Source organism: Citrus clementina, unplaced genomic scaffold (assembly GCF_000493195.1).
Source record: "Citrus clementina cultivar Clemenules unplaced genomic scaffold, Citrus_clementina_v1.0 scaffold_3, whole genome shotgun sequence".
Lineage (NCBI taxonomy): Eukaryota > Viridiplantae > Streptophyta > Magnoliopsida > Sapindales > Rutaceae > Citrus > Citrus x clementina.
The window spans coordinates 46,529,220-46,546,934 of NW_006262339.1; the positions used below are offsets into that span (position 1 = coordinate 46,529,220).

The 17,715-nt window shown below is 37.3% G+C and overlaps 3 protein-coding genes across 4 annotated transcripts; 1 reads left to right on the top strand and 2 right to left on the bottom strand.

Moving 5' to 3' along the window:
• Positions 1-866: 866 nt before the first annotated feature.
• On the top strand, positions 867-5,491 carry LOC18046407 (DEAD-box ATP-dependent RNA helicase 24). Of its 2 annotated transcripts, XR_002906417.1 has the most exons (6): positions 867-1,605; positions 2,123-3,351; positions 4,001-4,040; positions 4,273-4,729; positions 4,832-4,974; positions 5,297-5,491. XR_002906417.1 is itself a non-coding variant. In XM_006444451.2 (5 exons), exons 1-5 carry the CDS (start codon positions 1,014-1,016, stop codon positions 4,881-4,883), a joined length of 2,370 nt encoding a protein of 789 aa, XP_006444514.1. In that variant the 5' UTR covers positions 867-1,013; the 3' UTR covers positions 4,884-5,197. The 2 variants fall into 2 exon arrangements, 1 of the variants encoding a protein (XP_006444514.1); XM_006444451.2 differs by lacking the exon at positions 5,297-5,491 and having other exon boundaries at positions 4,832-5,197.
• A 569-nt stretch (positions 5,492-6,060) lies between these two features.
• Positions 6,061-8,342, bottom strand: LOC18046410 (beta-carotene isomerase D27, chloroplastic). The gene is made up of 8 exons (XM_024188605.1): positions 8,163-8,342; positions 7,943-8,035; positions 7,740-7,844; positions 7,529-7,628; positions 7,348-7,439; positions 7,147-7,227; positions 6,968-7,036; positions 6,061-6,505 (listed from the first exon to the last, which is right to left on the bottom strand). Exons 1-8 carry the CDS (start codon positions 8,310-8,312, stop codon positions 6,368-6,370), a joined length of 828 nt encoding a protein of 275 aa, XP_024044373.1. The 5' UTR covers positions 8,313-8,342; the 3' UTR covers positions 6,061-6,367.
• A 515-nt stretch (positions 8,343-8,857) lies between these two features.
• Positions 8,858-17,393, bottom strand: LOC18046411 (RRP12-like protein). The gene is made up of 18 exons (XM_006444455.2): positions 16,782-17,393; positions 16,068-16,587; positions 15,726-15,983; positions 15,251-15,342; positions 14,404-14,613; positions 13,922-14,326; positions 13,118-13,296; positions 12,897-12,990; positions 12,719-12,775; positions 11,868-12,002; positions 11,676-11,747; positions 11,467-11,580; positions 11,136-11,297; positions 10,883-11,011; positions 10,564-10,665; positions 10,396-10,475; positions 9,946-10,095; positions 8,858-9,613 (listed from the first exon to the last, which is right to left on the bottom strand). Exons 1-18 carry the CDS (start codon positions 17,286-17,288, stop codon positions 9,049-9,051), a joined length of 3,831 nt encoding a protein of 1,276 aa, XP_006444518.1. The 5' UTR covers positions 17,289-17,393; the 3' UTR covers positions 8,858-9,048.
• Positions 17,394-17,715: the final 322 nt, after the last annotated feature.

Genomic DNA, 17,715 nt, shown 5'->3' on the forward strand with positions numbered 1-17,715 from the left:
AATGAGAGAGACGTGAAAGATAAAAAGTTAAATTATTGAGAATTTGAGAGAGAAAAAAATATTTATTTTTTTCATTAAGAATAATTATTATGAAATAAATAATGTTAATTAAAAAGTGAGAGTTGACAAAATAAATTAAGGGTCCAATGTCACCCCTGTTTAGTCTTTAGGTATTTGCACATGGAAATTTCTTTTACATGCAGCCCAAACAAACATTCTGCTCTTTGGGCTTTAATTGAAAAAAAGATTACTAGATGGGTTTGGGTACTCTAAAAGCTGGACCGCAGGCCTCTCATTCATTAGAGTGGACCTTTAATACCCCCATCGAATTTCTTATGAATCCCTTTTTTAAATTGAAGTTTTAAATATAAAAAAAATTCCTTTTCCTCTTAACCCTCCATTGTTCAGATTCCTCACATTTAAAACAAAATGAAATTTTCTCCTACACTCTTGCTCAAATACATGTATCCTCCATACAAATCAAATTTCTAGGTAATAAATCTTATAATGCTAATCATTGATTTGAAATAAATATATTTTTATTTTAATTCAAAAATAAATTTTAAGTATGAGAAACCATTAATTTTTTAAAGTACAACAGAGAATAATGAATTTATAAAGATAGGATAAGAATTAAAAATTATTTCAATAGAAATAATTTAATAGATGAAAATTAAGGAATCATTTGATTAGAATCATACATTTATCCTTAAGTATAATTAGAAATAATTTAATAGATGAAAATTAAGGAATCATTTGATTAGAATCATACATTTATCCTTAAGTATAATTACATAAAGAAAGGGGTGTTTTGAGGATATCTAAGGGGTGTTAATAGCACCACTCTATTCATTATGGGGGGGCGAACAAAATCCCCATTATCTCTTTTTGAGTGCGCAATTTTAGCAGACCACAGAAAACCCTCACTGGATATTTTGAAAATTACAATCACCAAAATCCCAAACTCAACAAGTAATTAGGGTTTTCAATTTTGCATCTAGTAATCACTAGACATGACGAAGAGAAAATTTGGATTCGAAGGATTCAATATAAACCGCCAAACATCCTACAGTTTTGAGCAATCTCAAGCCCCGCAACGTCTCTACGTCCCTCCCTCAAGTCGCTACAGCCACGACAATTATGAAGATACTGACCTTGACAATATCGATTACGAAGATAATGATGCCGCCAAGGCTGCTAACGACACTGGGAATGGTGCTGAAAAAGAAGAAATTGACCCTCTGGACGCCTTCATGGAAGGGATACACGAGGAGATGAGAGCCGCGCCGCCGCCGAAGCCCAAGGAAAAGTTAGAGAGATATAAAGACGACGACGAGGAGGATCCGATGGAGAGTTTCTTGATGGCGAAGAAGGACGTAGGGCTTACTTTGGCGGCGGACGCGCTGCGTGCGGGGTATGATTCCGATGAGGAGGTTTACGCTGCAGCAAAAGCCGTTGATGCGGGGATGTTGGATTATGATTCCGATGATAATCCGGTGGTAGTTGAGAAGAAGAAAATTGAGCCGATTCCTGCACTGGATCATAGTTTGATTGATTACGAGCCCTTCAATAAGGACTTTTACCAAGACAGTGCGTCAATTTCAGGTATTTTCTTCGGTTAAGGTTTCAATCTTTGGGCGTTCTATAAACACGCTGGCGATGATGCTTATCTTCTTTGCCGCTCATTCGTTCACTGTGCTGATTTCATTTATTCTTTATTTTCAATTACTTTAATATTTGAAGAAGCTAGTGTCGACTTTTTGATTTCTGGTGAATATATCTTTAATGGGATGTAATTTCAATTCTATAGCTGAATGCTGTGAAGCTGATCATAGCCTAGAGTAATTTCTACCGAACTTTCTTTATTTTTCATTTTTATTTATTTTATTTTTTATGGTAAAGCTGTGTGAATCCAATGCATAAGTTGGAGAACTCAGAATTTATACTATTTTCACAGGCACTAATTTATGCACTATTATGAGCGACTACAAGGTTATAGAGTAAAATAGCATGCAAATTCAAGTGATCTCTATAGTATTGGATTAAAATTATAGTGCCTTAATATTGCTTATCTATCCTTGTGTTCTGATCTAATTCTAAATTCCTTAATTTTCCTCTCTAGGCATGAGCGAGCAAGATGTTATGGAATATAAGAAGAGCCTGGCTATTCGAGTCTCTGGTTTTGATGTCCCAAGACCAGTTAAGACATTTGAAGACTGTGGTTTTTCAACACAACTAATGCATGCTATATCAAAGCAAGGGTATGAAAAGCCCACATCAATACAGTGCCAAGCGTTACCAATCATCCTCTCTGGTAGAGACATAATTGGTATAGCAAAAACTGGATCTGGTAAAACTGCTGCTTTTGTGCTTCCCATGATTGTCCATATAATGGATCAGCCTGAGCTTCAGAAGGAGGAGGGCCCAATTGGTGTGATATGTGCACCTACTAGGGAGTTAGCACACCAAATATACTTGGAGACTAAGAAATTTGCAAAATCACATGGGATACGTGTCTCTGCTGTCTATGGTGGAATGTCCAAACTTGATCAGTTCAAAGAACTCAAGGCAGGATGTGAGATAGTCATTGCCACACCTGGGAGACTGATAGATATGCTAAAGATGAAGGCTCTAACAATGTCGAGAGTGACTTATTTGGTGCTTGATGAGGCTGATCGTATGTTTGACCTTGGATTTGAGCCACAGATAAGGTCCATAGTTGGTCAAATAAGGCCAGACCGCCAGACATTGCTCTTTTCGGCAACAATGCCTCGCAAAGTCGAAAAGTTAGCTAGGGAAATTCTTTCTGATCCTGTAAGAGTTACTGTTGGGGAGGTAGGAATGGCTAACGAGGATATAACTCAGGTTGTTCATGTTATTCCTTCCGACGCAGAGAAGTTGCCTTGGCTTCTTGAAAAGCTACCTGGAATGATTGACGATGGTGATGTTTTAGTTTTTGCTTCCAAAAAAACCACTGTGGATGAGATTGAATCTCAGTTGGCTCAGAAGGGGTTTAAGGCAGCAGCTCTTCACGGTGATAAAGATCAGGCATCTAGGATGGAAATTTTGCAAAAATTCAAATCTGGGGTCTACCATGTGCTTATTGCAACTGATGTTGCTGCTCGTGGTCTTGACATCAAGTCGATTAAGTCTGTGGTAAATTTTGACATTGCGCGAGATATGGACATGCATGTTCATCGTATTGGTAGGACAGGTCGTGCTGGTGACAAAGATGGGACTGCTTATACTCTTGTAACTCAGAAAGAGGCAAGGTTTGCAGGTGAATTGGTTAATAGTTTGATTGCTGCTGGTCAGAATGTCTCCATGGAACTGATGGATCTTGCTATGAAGGTAATTTTGCTTGATATAGCTGTATTGTATGTCTAACACATTTCAGTGGCATTAATGCGTGTGATTCTTCTGTTTGGATCTCATAAAGTCTAAATTTAGGTGCTAAACATCATTCCCAGATAAACCATGCTCTAATCCAATTTGTATGGTTAGTTAAAAAAATGAGAAATGAAAAAAATAAAAATAAAAACCCTTAAGTTGGGAACTTCTGTGCAATTTTTTTTTTTGGATTTTGGCAAAGAATGACTGGGAACTTGAAATGCCAAAAACAATTATCCGAACTCTGTTGTATGTGTTACCAGTGGTGTGAGCAGAATGCTTATTTGGCAGGCTGTTGTTTACAATAGAAGAATCTACTATTTTAAGAGTTGAAAGTACATAGATTATTTTTTATTTTTTATTTGTTAGTGGGGCCAGGGTGTCCTGCTGTTCAAGGTGGCTTGACCACTGTGTGCAACCATGATAATTTATTGACCCTGTGGTGGTATTTGTGTTTTATGTTTTATGTTATGCTTTAAATGTGTACTCGTTCCAATAGCTTTCTGTTTTGATACTTTTGATAGCTATAAATGTTTGCAAGAGATTATACGTTTAATAGATATGCGCAATATCATGTTTATAGAGTGACATTTTGCTTGTAAATCATTAGGATGGGAGGTTCAGGTCCAAGCGTGATGCAAGAAAAGGAGGTATGGTTATATTATTCTGTTAGAGGTGCTTTCAGCAACACCTTCAACCGTTTCTTATTTAGTATGACCATCCCTGAAACTGTGGAGACCAAATTTGTTTTTTAATCTCCTGTCCAGAAATAAGCATGTAACCCATATCAGAGTAGTGAATTTCCCGCTGCCTTAACTATTTTTGGCCAAACCTCTGAAAGGCCAATTCAATTCCTTACATGATGCGTAATGTCTTGTGCAGGTGGGAAGAAGGGAAAAGGAAGGGGTGGTGCTGGTCGAGGTGTGCGTGGAGTTGATTTTGGTCTGGGTATAGGATATACTCCAGAATCCAATAATACTTCATCTCAAAGTGTCCCAAGTCGGTCTGCTGCTGTTAATTCACTGAAGACAGGAATGATGACACAATTCAGGAGTAACTTTGTTGCTGCATCATCTAACACTCCAAGTGAAGGCTTCAACAACAGTGCAAGCGCATATGCCAACAAGCGACCAGCACTACGTGGATTTGTGTCTGGTGGTTCAATTGGTGGAGATGTAAATGGAACTCAGACAACGGGCTTAACTGGATTTGTATCAGGAGGTTCAATCGGTGGAGAAATGAGTGGAACTCAGACAACCAGCTCCTTCAGTCCTGTCTCTGGAGTGAATAGCTCTCGTGTAAATTATGGGGAAAGCGCCCATCAGAAGAACTCGGAAAGGTTCCCTTTCAGGGCTTTACTTTCATTTATTATTATGTGGTGTTTATTTCTAATAAACTTAGCTTTGGTGCTAATTAGATTATTTATTGTTTGACTTTGTAGCTCCAGAGATAGACCTCGAGAAAGGCGGAGGCCCTCTGGTTGGGACCGTTAGTTTGTACAGCAAGTGAAGCTACTGTTGCATGAACAATAAACTTTTGTGGTCGAATCCTGACATTATACTGTCTGTAATTTATTCATGTTCCGTAAGTTCTCTCTGCATTTTTTTTTCGCTCTTTTTCTGTATTGTTCCACAGTTCAGTTGGTAGAAGTTATTGTTGTTGCATACGTTCTGATGTTTTTATATCTGAGTTGTTATTTTGTTTATGTTTGGTTCAAGGATAATTAGAGCTGTAGAATGATTCTAGATATGATCAATTGTATAGGTGATTTGTGGAAAAGAAATCTTACAATAGTTTAGAAGGCCAATTCAGCTTGCTTTCAGAGTGCCACTTTTTTTTTTTAATTCACCACTCGTGTCATCCCTATCTGTTTTTTAATTTTACTAAGCCATATTGCAAAATACAGGTTCAATCATCAACATATGCCTTTGAAACTCTGTTGAATATCTCCTCCATCTCTTCTATGAGGAACCATGGTCCGCCTTTCTTTGGTTTTTATTGTCCTTTTGAGAGCTTACACGCTGGCAAATTGGACCTTGTAGTTCATGAGGGCTTTTTGCATCATGTTGTTTTCTTTTTCAAGTGGGGCAGGGAGACTATAAGCTTGTTTGAGATTAAGGTTGGGTAATTATAGTTTAAAAACTATCGTATTAAATTATTTGATAAACACTAATTATTGTAGTTTGAAACTTAAGTTGATCTGATATTACACTTGTATGAGGAAAAAATTTATTATATATTTATTAATTTTGTCAAAATTATTATTTAAAAATTATACTTACTACTTAATATTAACTTTCTTTTCATAATTATGGGTTTTTTTCACTATAGTTATAACTTAAAAACTACAATACCTCAGTTCCAAGCATACCATGTGTTGTACGGTGCTAACAATCATTATTTAATTTCATCTTGGATTGTTCTGGAGGGTTAAAAAAGAGTGGAAATTGCTGCAATGGTTATGCTTGGTTAAGAGTAAGAATTTTATGCATTCCACTCAAGTATCCAGGAGAGCACGTTCCTTGAGTTTCAACCATGTGCAAGTCACAGGATGATTGAAGCAAAGATGATTGCTATTTGCGCCTTTCCTGGAAGGCACTGACAAATTATTGTACTGCCGTAACATCTAGTACCTCTCTGGATGGATAGGATTTGTTGCACAATTCAGTGTTCCAAATTCAAATGCGACTAATTTTGATTCCTACCTTCATTACGTTCAAGGCTCTTAGTTGCCTGACTATTTTCTTCCCTTTTAAAAGTATATATTTCATTGTAAAAAAGAAAAATAGGATTTATTTTTTCCCCTTGGAAGCTCCCGCTCTCTTTTGCTTCTGCTGTATTATTGTTGTGTAACTTGTGTAAACAAACCAGTGAACAACATTTGGATGGACTATGTTGATTGCAAAAGCATAACAGATATACGAGTAAAAAGATTGCCAAGCTGTGGATAAGGATTAGGAGATGCCGGTGTTGAGTGCTATGCTTTTGGACATTGCTCGACATTAGAATTCATGGCTACTTCCTTCCGTCGGCTTGAAGTTGGGCATATGTCCAGGCAGGGCTCCTTGAGGGTGGTATCATCTTTGGGCAGTGGTGGAAGGATGCCAAATTTAAACTGCAAGATTATATTCAAATACAAATTTATGGTTAAATTCATCTATTCTGACTTGAAATTCAAGGAAAGGATTCAAAGCAACTTGCTTCCCCACAATCATTGCAACATGAGAAATTAAAAATGTTTCACACGCTTTGGCCATCTCAGGTCCACAGCGGGATTTGAATTTGGTTTGGTTTTACAATTTGGAGAGAAGCATATGAATAAGTGAAATGGTGATGGTTGTTTAATAGTTACGCCGTACCGTCAAAGCTGAAGAAGGCAGGTAATGGTAATAAAATAAATAAACTGGCAGTCGTTAACTCGAATCACTTCAATGAGAAAAAACCGCTGATATTGGAACACCAAAAGACACCACCAAGAAAGAAATGAGCGGTCTTCTATCATTTTTTCATGAGAAAATATTGATACTAAGGGAGGGATAAATTTTCAGAGATCTGAACGCTGTAAAGACAGGATTACCTGACAGCTGTAGTCGCTGAAGTTTGGCTCCATCAATAGGGGGACTCCCATGTAATCTTTGAAGAAGGTCTAGAAAAAGCAACATCCATGAGAGATACAACTCACCACCACATGTGTTCTTATCTATGTGAAATCAAGGATGTTAAAAACTTTGACTAATTTAACTGCTAATCACTGACCTGGGTGGGAAGCTTGCAAGTATTAATACAAACACCCACGCATTTACTTTCCTCCAAATATTTGCATCTTTCAACAAAAACCTACCACCCCAATCATCATCACCAGACCGCGATTAAGATTCACTTACGTCACATAAAAAATGTATTAAGATTAAAGAAGTGACACATATAACAATGTAATGATATTGATATAATAATTACCCCGCTTTGGCACGAAGTTCCATCCGGAAGGTCGACGGAATTCACCGTGCAATGTCCCATTAGCCACTGACAAGTGAGTGCCGTGACTCTTGCTTCAGAATAAAAGATTGACGAGGCGATTAACTTCTTAATTAAACAGAAGAAAAAAAAAGAACTAATAATATATAAAAAAAAAACTCACCAACCATCATCGCCGCTATTTTCCCTCCCGCTAAAGGTGATATGAGAATTTTATAAAGCTTTAGCACAAGCGGAGGAAAAAGCGACACCAGTATCCGGATCTGCTATATGCGTACTGAGAGAAGTTAATTTATATACGGTACACATGGAGATGGAATTGGATGTCACAAAAAACATAATAGAGTATCGTATGAATTAACGAATGAAAGTACCGCCGCGTCTCTGGCATCAGAACTGGATTTGCCTTTCATCATTAGATGATTTACCAATTCAATCAATCCGTCATATCCAGGCTTCTCTGAATCCAATCCGACCTCCTGTTATGTGCCCTTGGAAAAAGGATAAAAATAAAATAAAATCACCAGAGTTGGCACAAGGCAAATTTCTCCGCTACAAAACCAACAATTGAGGTTACCTGAACCAATTTGTTCCGAAACGAACTGAGGAACAAATCATCCAACACTCCAGGTTTGTATTCGGTTCTCGAAGTATCACTTTCTCTCTTTATCTGAAAATACAGTCAACTGATAATTAATATGTTTTTTTCAATGTAGAAGTTAATCCAGAAGAACTATATATTGTAAAATAAAAATAAAAAATTTATTCGAATATTTTTGGTTTGTTAAATAACGCACTGGTGGTGCTTGTGGCTGTGGTTGAATTGAGGAGCGTAAGACGCTAAATCTGGGGCTTTGGAGTTGGGGATGAAGTTTAGGAACGGGGTGGGAGCGTGGAGGAGACGATGAAAATGAGATTGTTGAAGGACGAAGAGGCAGAGTTTTCATATTCAGGTTTCAGTGGACAGAGCTCTCTCTCGTCTGCCTGAGAAGATATAATTAATATATATATATATATATATGATTATGAAAAATAATATGGTAATTTTTAAATAAAATTATAATTATAAAAAATTAACATATTAGATTTAAAATCTATTTATTTTATTAAACTTAGGATATTCTTATAATTATATTATTTTATTTTTAAAAAAAATTTAGGATAAAATAATCTTTTAATTTATTTAAGTATAAAATAATTATTTTTTAATATAAAAATAATTAATTGATACAAACTTAAAAATAAAGATGATACAAAACACATATCAAAAATGTATTTTGATACATATAGTAGTTAAATATACATATAAAAAAAATGTAATGCAGAGATAATTCCCTAGTTTTATTAAGCAATATGGTGCTCCATCTCTTTTTTGAAGAGAAAATGAAAATCCACCTAAACATGGATAATAATAATACATAGAACGAGAACGACCCATATCGTGAACCCGTCCGAAGAAACGAAACAATTGTAATGATCAATTAAAACAAGATAACTTGAAACCAGATTATCCCAGGCCATTAGAAACAATAAGATCGATCGTTTTTAATTATATACATGGGCGCAAGATACATGAATTTCCAAAACCAGAGCCTACAACTTACTATTATTACCAACAAAATTTTTGGAAGAGCGTATCACCTGAAGCAACTCATCACATAAATAATGTGCATGTATTGTTCTCTACCTGCGGCCTTTTTTTGATTTTGTAAACTTCATTGAAAGTGCGCTCGAGGCACTCTTTCCTTCAAGTTTTTTGGTCAGCTTTACCACACTTGCCATACCTTTTCTTGCAGCTGCCCGATGCTCGGGTCTACGGCTCATCAGTTTTCGATCCATAGGCCAATAAGCATATGGTTCAAGCTTGCCCTTCCTCTTTACATCCCCAGATGCCTTCTTGCTAGCATACTCACTTCCAGTGTATGCCCATCCAGATTCAGATGTTTTTCTACGCTTCTGGGTTTTCCTTGAAGAGGGCCTGGACATCATACTACCTGCTTCACTCCTTCCATCCAAATCAGGGTTGGAAGGCTTCACCTTCTTTGGTTTCCTTCCCTCATGAATTATCAGGCGCCCTTCGGAGTCAATCTCTGGCTCATCATCTGATTCTGTCTTCTGTTTCAGATGCTCGGATGATCTAAGAGCTGACCTTGTTTTCTGCCTATCAAGCAGGTCAAGTGGCTCATCTTCTAACTGGTCAAACAAGTCTTCAGGCAAGATCTTATCTGCCTTGCGCTTTTTCTTTAACCTGTATGGATTAGATCTTATTGTATCAGCACAAACTAATGGGGATAAGTAAATATACACAGGAGAAATGACTATGGTATTCAATTATAGAAAAATAATCATGAAAAACCATTCATTCAGCCAAAAGTAATAAACAAAAGCCTTAATTGCTTCTGATCAGGCTGTGTTAGCAGGTTACGATGATTTTAACCATCCTTTATAAATGATTTGAGTGCACAAATTAATTGATTCACATCCAAACTTCAAGCCAAAGTGACTATTAGGATAATCTGTGAAGTGGCAGTTGTATGAACTCTGACCAGTCATATCACAAATGACAACATGTTAACTGACCGTAATGTTGATACTTTGGATTTTAACTGAGAGGAAGCCTTGCTCCGTTGACCAGATACTGTCCCCACATCCATATATTCTGCATCACTGCCCTCAGAGCCTTCATCACCAAAATCAGAAAATATTTTCGTATGATTCCATCTGCTAAGCCTGAAAGAAATCAAACAATTAAAAAATAATACAAATGTGCAGGCTTTGGCCATTGATAATGGGTTTCATGCTCTACCATGGGTGAGGCACTCTCAATTATTACCTGTTGTGGGTTTTTCACTTTTTGTCTGAAAGCGATGTAATAACGAGTCTTCCATGTTAATTTGTGAGAGCTCATGTATCATGGAATGGTAGAGCATGAAACCCATTATCAATGGCCAAAGCATGCACTAATGTATATTGTACCAAGCATGAATATTTATGCGTATGTAGCTTCACCCTAATGACAGGGAAACAGACCTTGAAGTAGTTGTTTTAGAAAAGTGAGATTTGGTATCCTCAGTTTTGGTAGCAAGTTTTCTTTCTTTCCGTTCCTTGATCTGTGTTTAACGAACACGAATAATATACATCAGAAACAAAGTCATCAGACATTTGCATCCTGAGGAAACATCTTTTTATTCAACAAACCTTTCTTATGTTTTTAAGAAGTTTCATGTGTTCTTCCGGCATCACAGCCTTAACAGCATCTAAACCACATTTCTTGACAAGCATTTCCAAGAGAAGCTTGATCTGAAAACCATTCAATGTTGCCAGATAAGAAACTACAATTGGAATGTCTTTCAGTGGAAATCATGGCCATTCAAGAAAAACACATAATCCACTTGAAAAGTGCTGATGAAATGTCATCAATTGAAGTGTTGATATGAAGAAAAATAAGAGAATATAACCATAAGAAATGAACTAGAACACTAAAATCCCTGGTTGAGAGCGGTGAGAGAACAGAAACCTTGGATTTAAATTGGTTTTTGGTATCATCTTGCCACTTCAGCAAGCCTTCCACCATACTTGCCAAGTGTATTTGCAGCCCTTCAGCATGTGATTTGGCTACCAAAACTTTCAACAAACCTAAGTTGGCCTGCATTATACAGCAACTGTTTTCAGATGAGAAAAACAGATAAGAGAAAATATTCATTAAGCGGTACCACCAGAAACAAATAAATACAAAACCATTCCACATCTGCAAAAGACCAGGAACGAACTTTAATAATTTCTCTGTTCTTCCTCTGAAGGAGTAGAAATGTTGAAGGAAGCAACTTGTACACATTAGAAACGAGATCAGAAAACTCATAAGCTAAACGAGCTAAGCCCTTCACTGCAGCACTAATCATATGAGGAGATTCTCCAGCCAAGCCTCCAGCCACCTAAAACCATGAATAAATGTAACTTTATAAAACCATCAGAGTTATACAGATGCATTGCCGACTTATAAGAAGATTTTAATTCTACAGAAGTTTCGACTTTTAAAGCAAGACAACAGATTCAATCAATCAGAGACAGAAGTTCTCAGCAAAATAATTGGAGACTTGGTACCATGTTAAAAAATTGATACAAGTTTTCTTTCCCTCCGCCATTCTCTTCATCCCCAAAAGCACGACCAATTTGGACAAGAACATCATAAGCTCTATTTCTTGTTCTTTTATTGGCCTGTGAAAAAATGCAATGAAAAATTATAATTTAGCAAACCAATCAACAATAATAATCACTTGCTGGACCACCAAAACAACTTTCAAACATTGTACCTCTTTCAGAGCAAGTATTATCTCTGTCAGAAAAGAACTAAGAATGTAGCTTCTCCTTTGCTCAGAATCATCCTGTAGAGGAGAAATATAAGTCACTCAGGTAAGAATATGAGACATGCTCATCATAAAAGAAAGATAACCTCAATTCAAGATTGACTTTCAATGAAAAGGAAGAGGTTGAACATATATGACCTTGGATACATGAGCTATTATAAAGTACAAACAATCAAGTCTGTGGCGCTTGGCAGAAAAATGGCAAGAAGGCAACACTTCAATCATAAGACCAAGCAACTCCTCAAGCCTTGATGAAAGAAATCCATCACATTTCTGTACAACAGATCCAGAACACCACATCTTCTAATCAGAACGCTAAAATGAATTAGAAAAGCAAATAGTTCTATAATTAGGCAAAAAGGTAACCAAGCAGGGCATGAGCCCAAAATCACTGCTCTTCAGTAAATAGCTAATCTTTGGACTGGAATTCCAACAAGTCAAAGAGTGGACATCCCTTCCCTCTGACCTCCTACCTAACAATATCCAGCGAACACACACAACCTCTCTTACTTCTTCACTTGCTCCACCTGTATCATATAAACCCCAACCCTCCACACCCTGGCCGCCCCTCTTTGTTCTTTTCATTGATCATAGTGCTCAGAATTGATGAGGTCAAGAATATAGATGAATTTGACAATCTAAGACCATGCCTTAGCGTGATTCAAAAGCCGCAATGAGTGGACAACCAGAGGCAGCGAGGGGAGGGGTCAAAGTTGGAAAGACAGTGGAATTGGCAATGCCATCATGTTTGGATTATTGTTTGTGGAAATTGATATTCATTGGTGGATTTGGCAAGCAAATTGAGAGGCCAAGGTGCAAGTAGACAGCATCAAATGGAGGACATGATTACATGTTGAGATGTATAGAAATGAATGCGTACAATATCATGTCCAAGATAAGCAATGCTATCTAAACAAAACAAAAGGTAACAAATGCATTGACATTTTGAAAAGATGCAATTACGAAGCTTTTTGCAATTAAAGAATTACCCTGAGAATAGTTGAAAGAACTTTGTATGCTTTCTTTTGTATCAACCCTTCATCATCCTGCAAAACAGTACCACTTTTAAACCACAATTACTCAACCTCTCTTTGTTTTTTTTTTTTTTTTTTTGGGGGGGGGGGGGGGGGTGTTGAAGATGATACACAATAATGCTGAATAACCCACCTGTAATGCAGGTTTTATTGCAACAAATAAGACATCAATCTCTTTAGCATTCAAACCCGGCAAAAGTGAAACTGCTAGGTCAAACAATCGAGCCCTGTTAAAAAGATGAAGGGGGTTGAGCGTATAGCCAAATGTTGCGCTACCCAATTATAACATGCACTAAATACCATATATATTAGGAAGTTGAACGGTATAAAACAGACAAAGGAATATAATGTCACCTCATAAAATCAGGCGAGCTTTCATTTGATGAATCATCAATCTGCATAGAATTAGATTTTCTAGTACTTTTTGTTTTTCCAGCCTCTTGGGTGGCCTCCAAAAGCCGATGCATAGTCCTTTTGAATAACCTTGTAACTATTTCTTTATCAGCTATTGAAGCAAAGTCGCCAATAGTTGACTGTCAATAACATAAACATCATTATGCACTTCATTAAAGCTCAAACTACCACATACACTGAAATAATATAGATTTCAATCCAATTCATACACAACTTATGTATAAATGACCACTTGCCACTTTCTAGTTGGTAGAAAAAGGTTTTGCCCAAGGAAAAATGTAATAAGAAAGGTATGGTAACAAATGAAAGTTCCTATTAATTCAGATAATATTCTGTAACATTAATCTGAGACTCATGAATCCTCCAAATTTGTGAGGGGACTAGGGAGGCGAACAATTATAGAACTGTCCCCCAATAAGCAATGGTACTCTACTGGATAAGCATACTGATAAATCCTCCACTTTATCACGGTCAGAGGACTGATACTTAAGATCTACAGTGTAACACTTCTCGTAGTCCGAGTAAAGTAGTAGGTTAACATCACAAAAAATATCAATTGAATCTTCAACATCCACCTAGTAATTTGTTAAGTTCTAATAGAATAGAAAGTGGAAGATCAGTCTTTGCAGCATAATCAACAAAAACAATCCCCTCCAAAATATAACTTCAGCTGAAATATGAAGTGCTTGAAATAATAGAATAAACAGAATAGCAAACTTCCAATCACTGAGATAAAGAAACTACCTGCAAACAACCTCCCTCATCTTTAGCAGACTCAAGAAAAATTCGAGACAAAATAGACAATAATTCACGAGCAGATGATTTCAGCACATTCAAATTATCAGTTGCAACCTTTGTGGTATAATGGGCCATAGCTCGCTGGCTAGCTGTACTTATTACAACATTAGATAAATCATTTTTCCCTTCAAGAGTCTTTTTATTTTGTTGAATTAAATTCTGCAGACTGGAGCAGATTATTCCACGAATATCATTTTCTTCATGAAGAGCACTGCATAAAACTCCTGCTAGATCCATGAAACTTTCGGCTGTATCCACAGGGTAGTTGCAAAATGAAGGCAACAAGGACCACAAAGAGTAAACAAGGGCATCAGCACTCCTAGATGAGAAAACACGGCCTTCTAGCTCAAACTGCCAAAAGTAGTAAGTAAGCCAATGAGCCATTGCCAAACAAATGAAGGCAACAAAGACAATGAGAAGATGCATACCTTCTGAGATTTCTGCCCTATCAGTTTAGCCATTCCCAAAAGTTTCTCCATAAAGAAATTCAAACGAGCACCAATAATGTACTGCTTCAAGATTGGAAAGAGCCAAACATTTACCTCAGAAAGGTCACTAGCCTCCAGCTTGAGAGGAAGAAGGCATAAAAATGTTTCAGGACCCATTGAACCAACAGCTGATCCAACACACTCATGCAGCTGCAGAATAGAAAACACATAAGGAATTTCAGCAACAAGTGCAAGGTTGAAAAGTCACTAGAGAATCAAGCGCACAGAACACAATAGCGAATACTTCAATTTTGAGAATATATCAATTATGGCAACACTCCAATTCTAATATTCGATCATAATGCATTACAATGGAATGTAACCATTCCACAATAGTATTGCTTTTCATCATTCATAAAGTGGTTTTTAGTAAGTAACTACCTTTTCTAAGGACAACCTAACAAAATCGAATCCTTAAGCCCAAGTTAAGGAACTGCACCTAAGGCTACAATTCTTCTTATTGAGATTACCATATTCCAGTTTATAGAATTTATTTGTAATATAACATTGAAAATTACTCCATTCAAAACTAGGCAAGGCGTATTAAATCTTCCAGGGAAAAAATATTGGAACTCAAACAATTGTTGGCCAATTATACAAGAACTCACACTTTAGAACCTACATATGCATAATGCATGCTCAATTGAAGTTTTAGGGCCAGTAAACTACAGGAGCCTGAATAGATGAAAACAAACATCAAACACCCATAGAAGGACACTAGATAACAAATATACTGATGGTATCAAAATGACCTATTCAAAAGTTTACCAGACAAGCATATAAATACCTGTTTTCTGTAAGGAAAATCTTCATCTGGCAAATTCTGCATGTCAGCCAAGTTCTTAAGGGCTCCCCTCATAAAATATGAAGAATAAGTCCCTGATTTAAGGAGTCAAGTTAGCTTCAATGCAAGCATTTTTAAAATAAATCAACGAAGAACATATTACAAGACAATAAAGCATGCTGCCAACAAGAATCTTGATCCAATCAGTCAATCCTCCCCCAACAGTGAAGAGAAAAAAAAAAAGAAAAGAAAAAAACGAGAAAAAGGAGAGAGAGAGAGGAACGAGGTATAGAGCACACGTCCTGATCATTTATTTACTACACGTGATACACCTCTAATTGAAAAGAGAATTACATCAAACACCACATCATGAGCACTTATTATTCTAATTCCTCTACCCTGCGTAGTATGAAAACGAACAAATAACATGAAAAAGAGCGAGAGCGGAGGGAAAAAAATACAAATGAGCAAAAAGTACCTAGTTTGTCAAACATAGTTGAAACAATTTGAAATGCCATGTCCCAAACTGCACTGTAGTGATAATCAAGCAAGCTTTCAACAGTTGCACAGATTTTTTCAATTACAGTTGGGCCGGACTTTCTAGCATCAGAGTTTACATTCGTAATCTGATCTACTCCTTGTTTTATCAAGCTTTCATCAATACAAGCATTTATAAGATTCTTCAATGCCTCCGTGGCTGCAAATATAGCCTCCTCGTGCTCAGATGCCAAAATATCTGCCAAATCAAAGAATCGTCCTCATTGCTTTTGCAGTCCCACAACAAAATCCATTAAGTTCATTACAATAACAAATATAAAACCTTTGAGGGCATTGAATACAATGGGGAGTTTAGTTGAGCAAATCTCCCGATTAATTGAATATATTTTGATCATTCCAACATTCAGCAAGTGGGCAGTGAAAGTCATTGCATCTGCAGATGTCTCATTTGTGGAGACTGAAAGACCCAATGAACATAACAGGTCAAGCAGTGCTTCAGCTGAAACCTCTAGAGTTGGGTGGAGACAAATCACATTCAGAGCATCAGTTACACGCCTAGTAACAAGTGGCTGCCGAAGCTCGAGGAGAGTTTTGAAGTACTTCAGGATCACAGCGGTATATTTCGTTGACATAAGGGGAAGACACTCTTTAAGACCATCCAACACATAAAGAACCTCCTGAGCTCCTTTAGGTTTTTCATCGGCACTCGTGTTTGAGCCACCAGCAAGCAGAAGAAACTTTTCAAACATGTTTGTGATTGCTTCACTTGCTGGTGCTAAAACAAGTGTTCCTTGCAAACTCAGTAGGATTTCACGGACACACAGATGTGACTGCCTTCTCACCTGTACAAAACCCAGTCAGCATTTATAGGAAATCATAAAACTTATAGCAAGCAGCAAGCAATTTTTCATATTAGTGTTCAGAGATAAAACTAAAAACTAATTTAAATTAAGAAAACAACATAAATTAAAAATAAAAACAAAAACAAATAATATTCTATCAAATCATGCACGGGCAATGAAATAAAAAAGTTCACCTTCAGACGCGAATCAGTCATGAAAGCCAGAACGACTCCGTACAACTGTGACACGTCGGACCAATTGACTCTCCCCCTACCAGTCAACAAACGCGACAAGCATGTCAAGCCCGAAGCGACGGCACCAGCCGTGACGGAACTTAACCTCACAACACGCACTACAAGGTCCGTCAAGAAATCTCCCTTCTTCTTCAATACCGCCACCGAGATTTTAGGAAGGAGGAGAGAGAGAATCGTGGAGAGGGAGCCGATAATGTGGGAGGAACGGTCGGGGTCCGGAGAGGAGAGGAGGCGGTCCAAAGAGGAACACGTGGCGCCGAAGTAAGAGATGGGAGTGAGAGGGAGGTTCTGATCCTTGAGTTCTTGCGACATAGCGCCGATTGCGGCGCAGAGGTGCTGGTGCTCCTCTTGCGCGGAGCTCGAGAAGCGGGAGAGGATTGACGAACATAAATCGACGTCGTTTCCGATGGAGAATGCGGTGCCGTCCTCCATTTCGAAAGCGTCCATTGTATACTCTAGCGCTTGGGTTGCAGAAGACAAAACCCTAGCTCATTCACTAGCAGACACTTCGGCCAGGGTTTAGGCAAAAGAGCGCCTTTAGGCTTGGGTCCGTTTCTTCTCATTTGTGTGAGGTGGTGAACTGGATGAATAGAATTAAAATTTGTTGGGAAATTCACTTGGGCCGGGTCCACTAAAACTTATTGCCAGCCCAACCCAATGAAATATTTTAAAATTTTCAAAAATTGTACAAAATTAGGGCTATTAAAAAATAGTTTATTGACCGTTATCATTATTATTGAAAACAAAATTATTAAGGATTAGGTTATTTTCTTTTAAAATTTTTATTTAAAATTCTGGCAGAAATCTTGAGCTATTGATATCAAGCAATCTAATAGTAGATATAGAGTTATTTTTTTAATTAATCATTTTTTTA

Coding starts and splice junctions, on each gene's coding strand:
- LOC18046407 (XM_006444451.2), top strand. CDS start 1,014: ATGACGAAGAGAAAATTTGGATTCGAAGGATTCAATATAAACCGCCAA. Junction 1,606..2,122: donor AGACAGTGCGTCAATTTCAG/GTATTTTCTTCG, acceptor TTTCCTCTCTAG/GCATGAGCGAGCAAGATGTT. Junction 4,041..4,272: donor GCGTGATGCAAGAAAAGGAG/GTATGGTTATAT, acceptor TGTCTTGTGCAG/GTGGGAAGAAGGGAAAAGGA.
- LOC18046410 (XM_024188605.1), bottom strand. CDS start 8,312: ATGAAAACTCTGCCTCTTCGTCCTTCAACAATCTCATTTTCATCGTCT. Junction 7,440..7,528: donor AATAGCGGCGATGATGGTTG/GTGAGTTTTTTT, acceptor TTTATTCTGAAG/CAAGAGTCACGGCACTCACT. Junction 7,228..7,347: donor GAACTTCGTGCCAAAGCGGG/GTAATTATTATA, acceptor TTGGGGTGGTAG/GTTTTTGTTGAAAGATGCAA.
- LOC18046411 (XM_006444455.2), bottom strand. CDS start 17,288: ATGGACGCTTTCGAAATGGAGGACGGCACCGCATTCTCCATCGGAAAC. Junction 12,003..12,718: donor TTCTTTCAACTATTCTCAGG/GTAATTCTTTAA, acceptor TCTGTTGTACAG/AAATGTGATGGATTTCTTTC. Junction 10,666..10,882: donor AAAACCAATTTAAATCCAAG/GTTTCTGTTCTC, acceptor AATGGTTTTCAG/ATCAAGCTTCTCTTGGAAAT.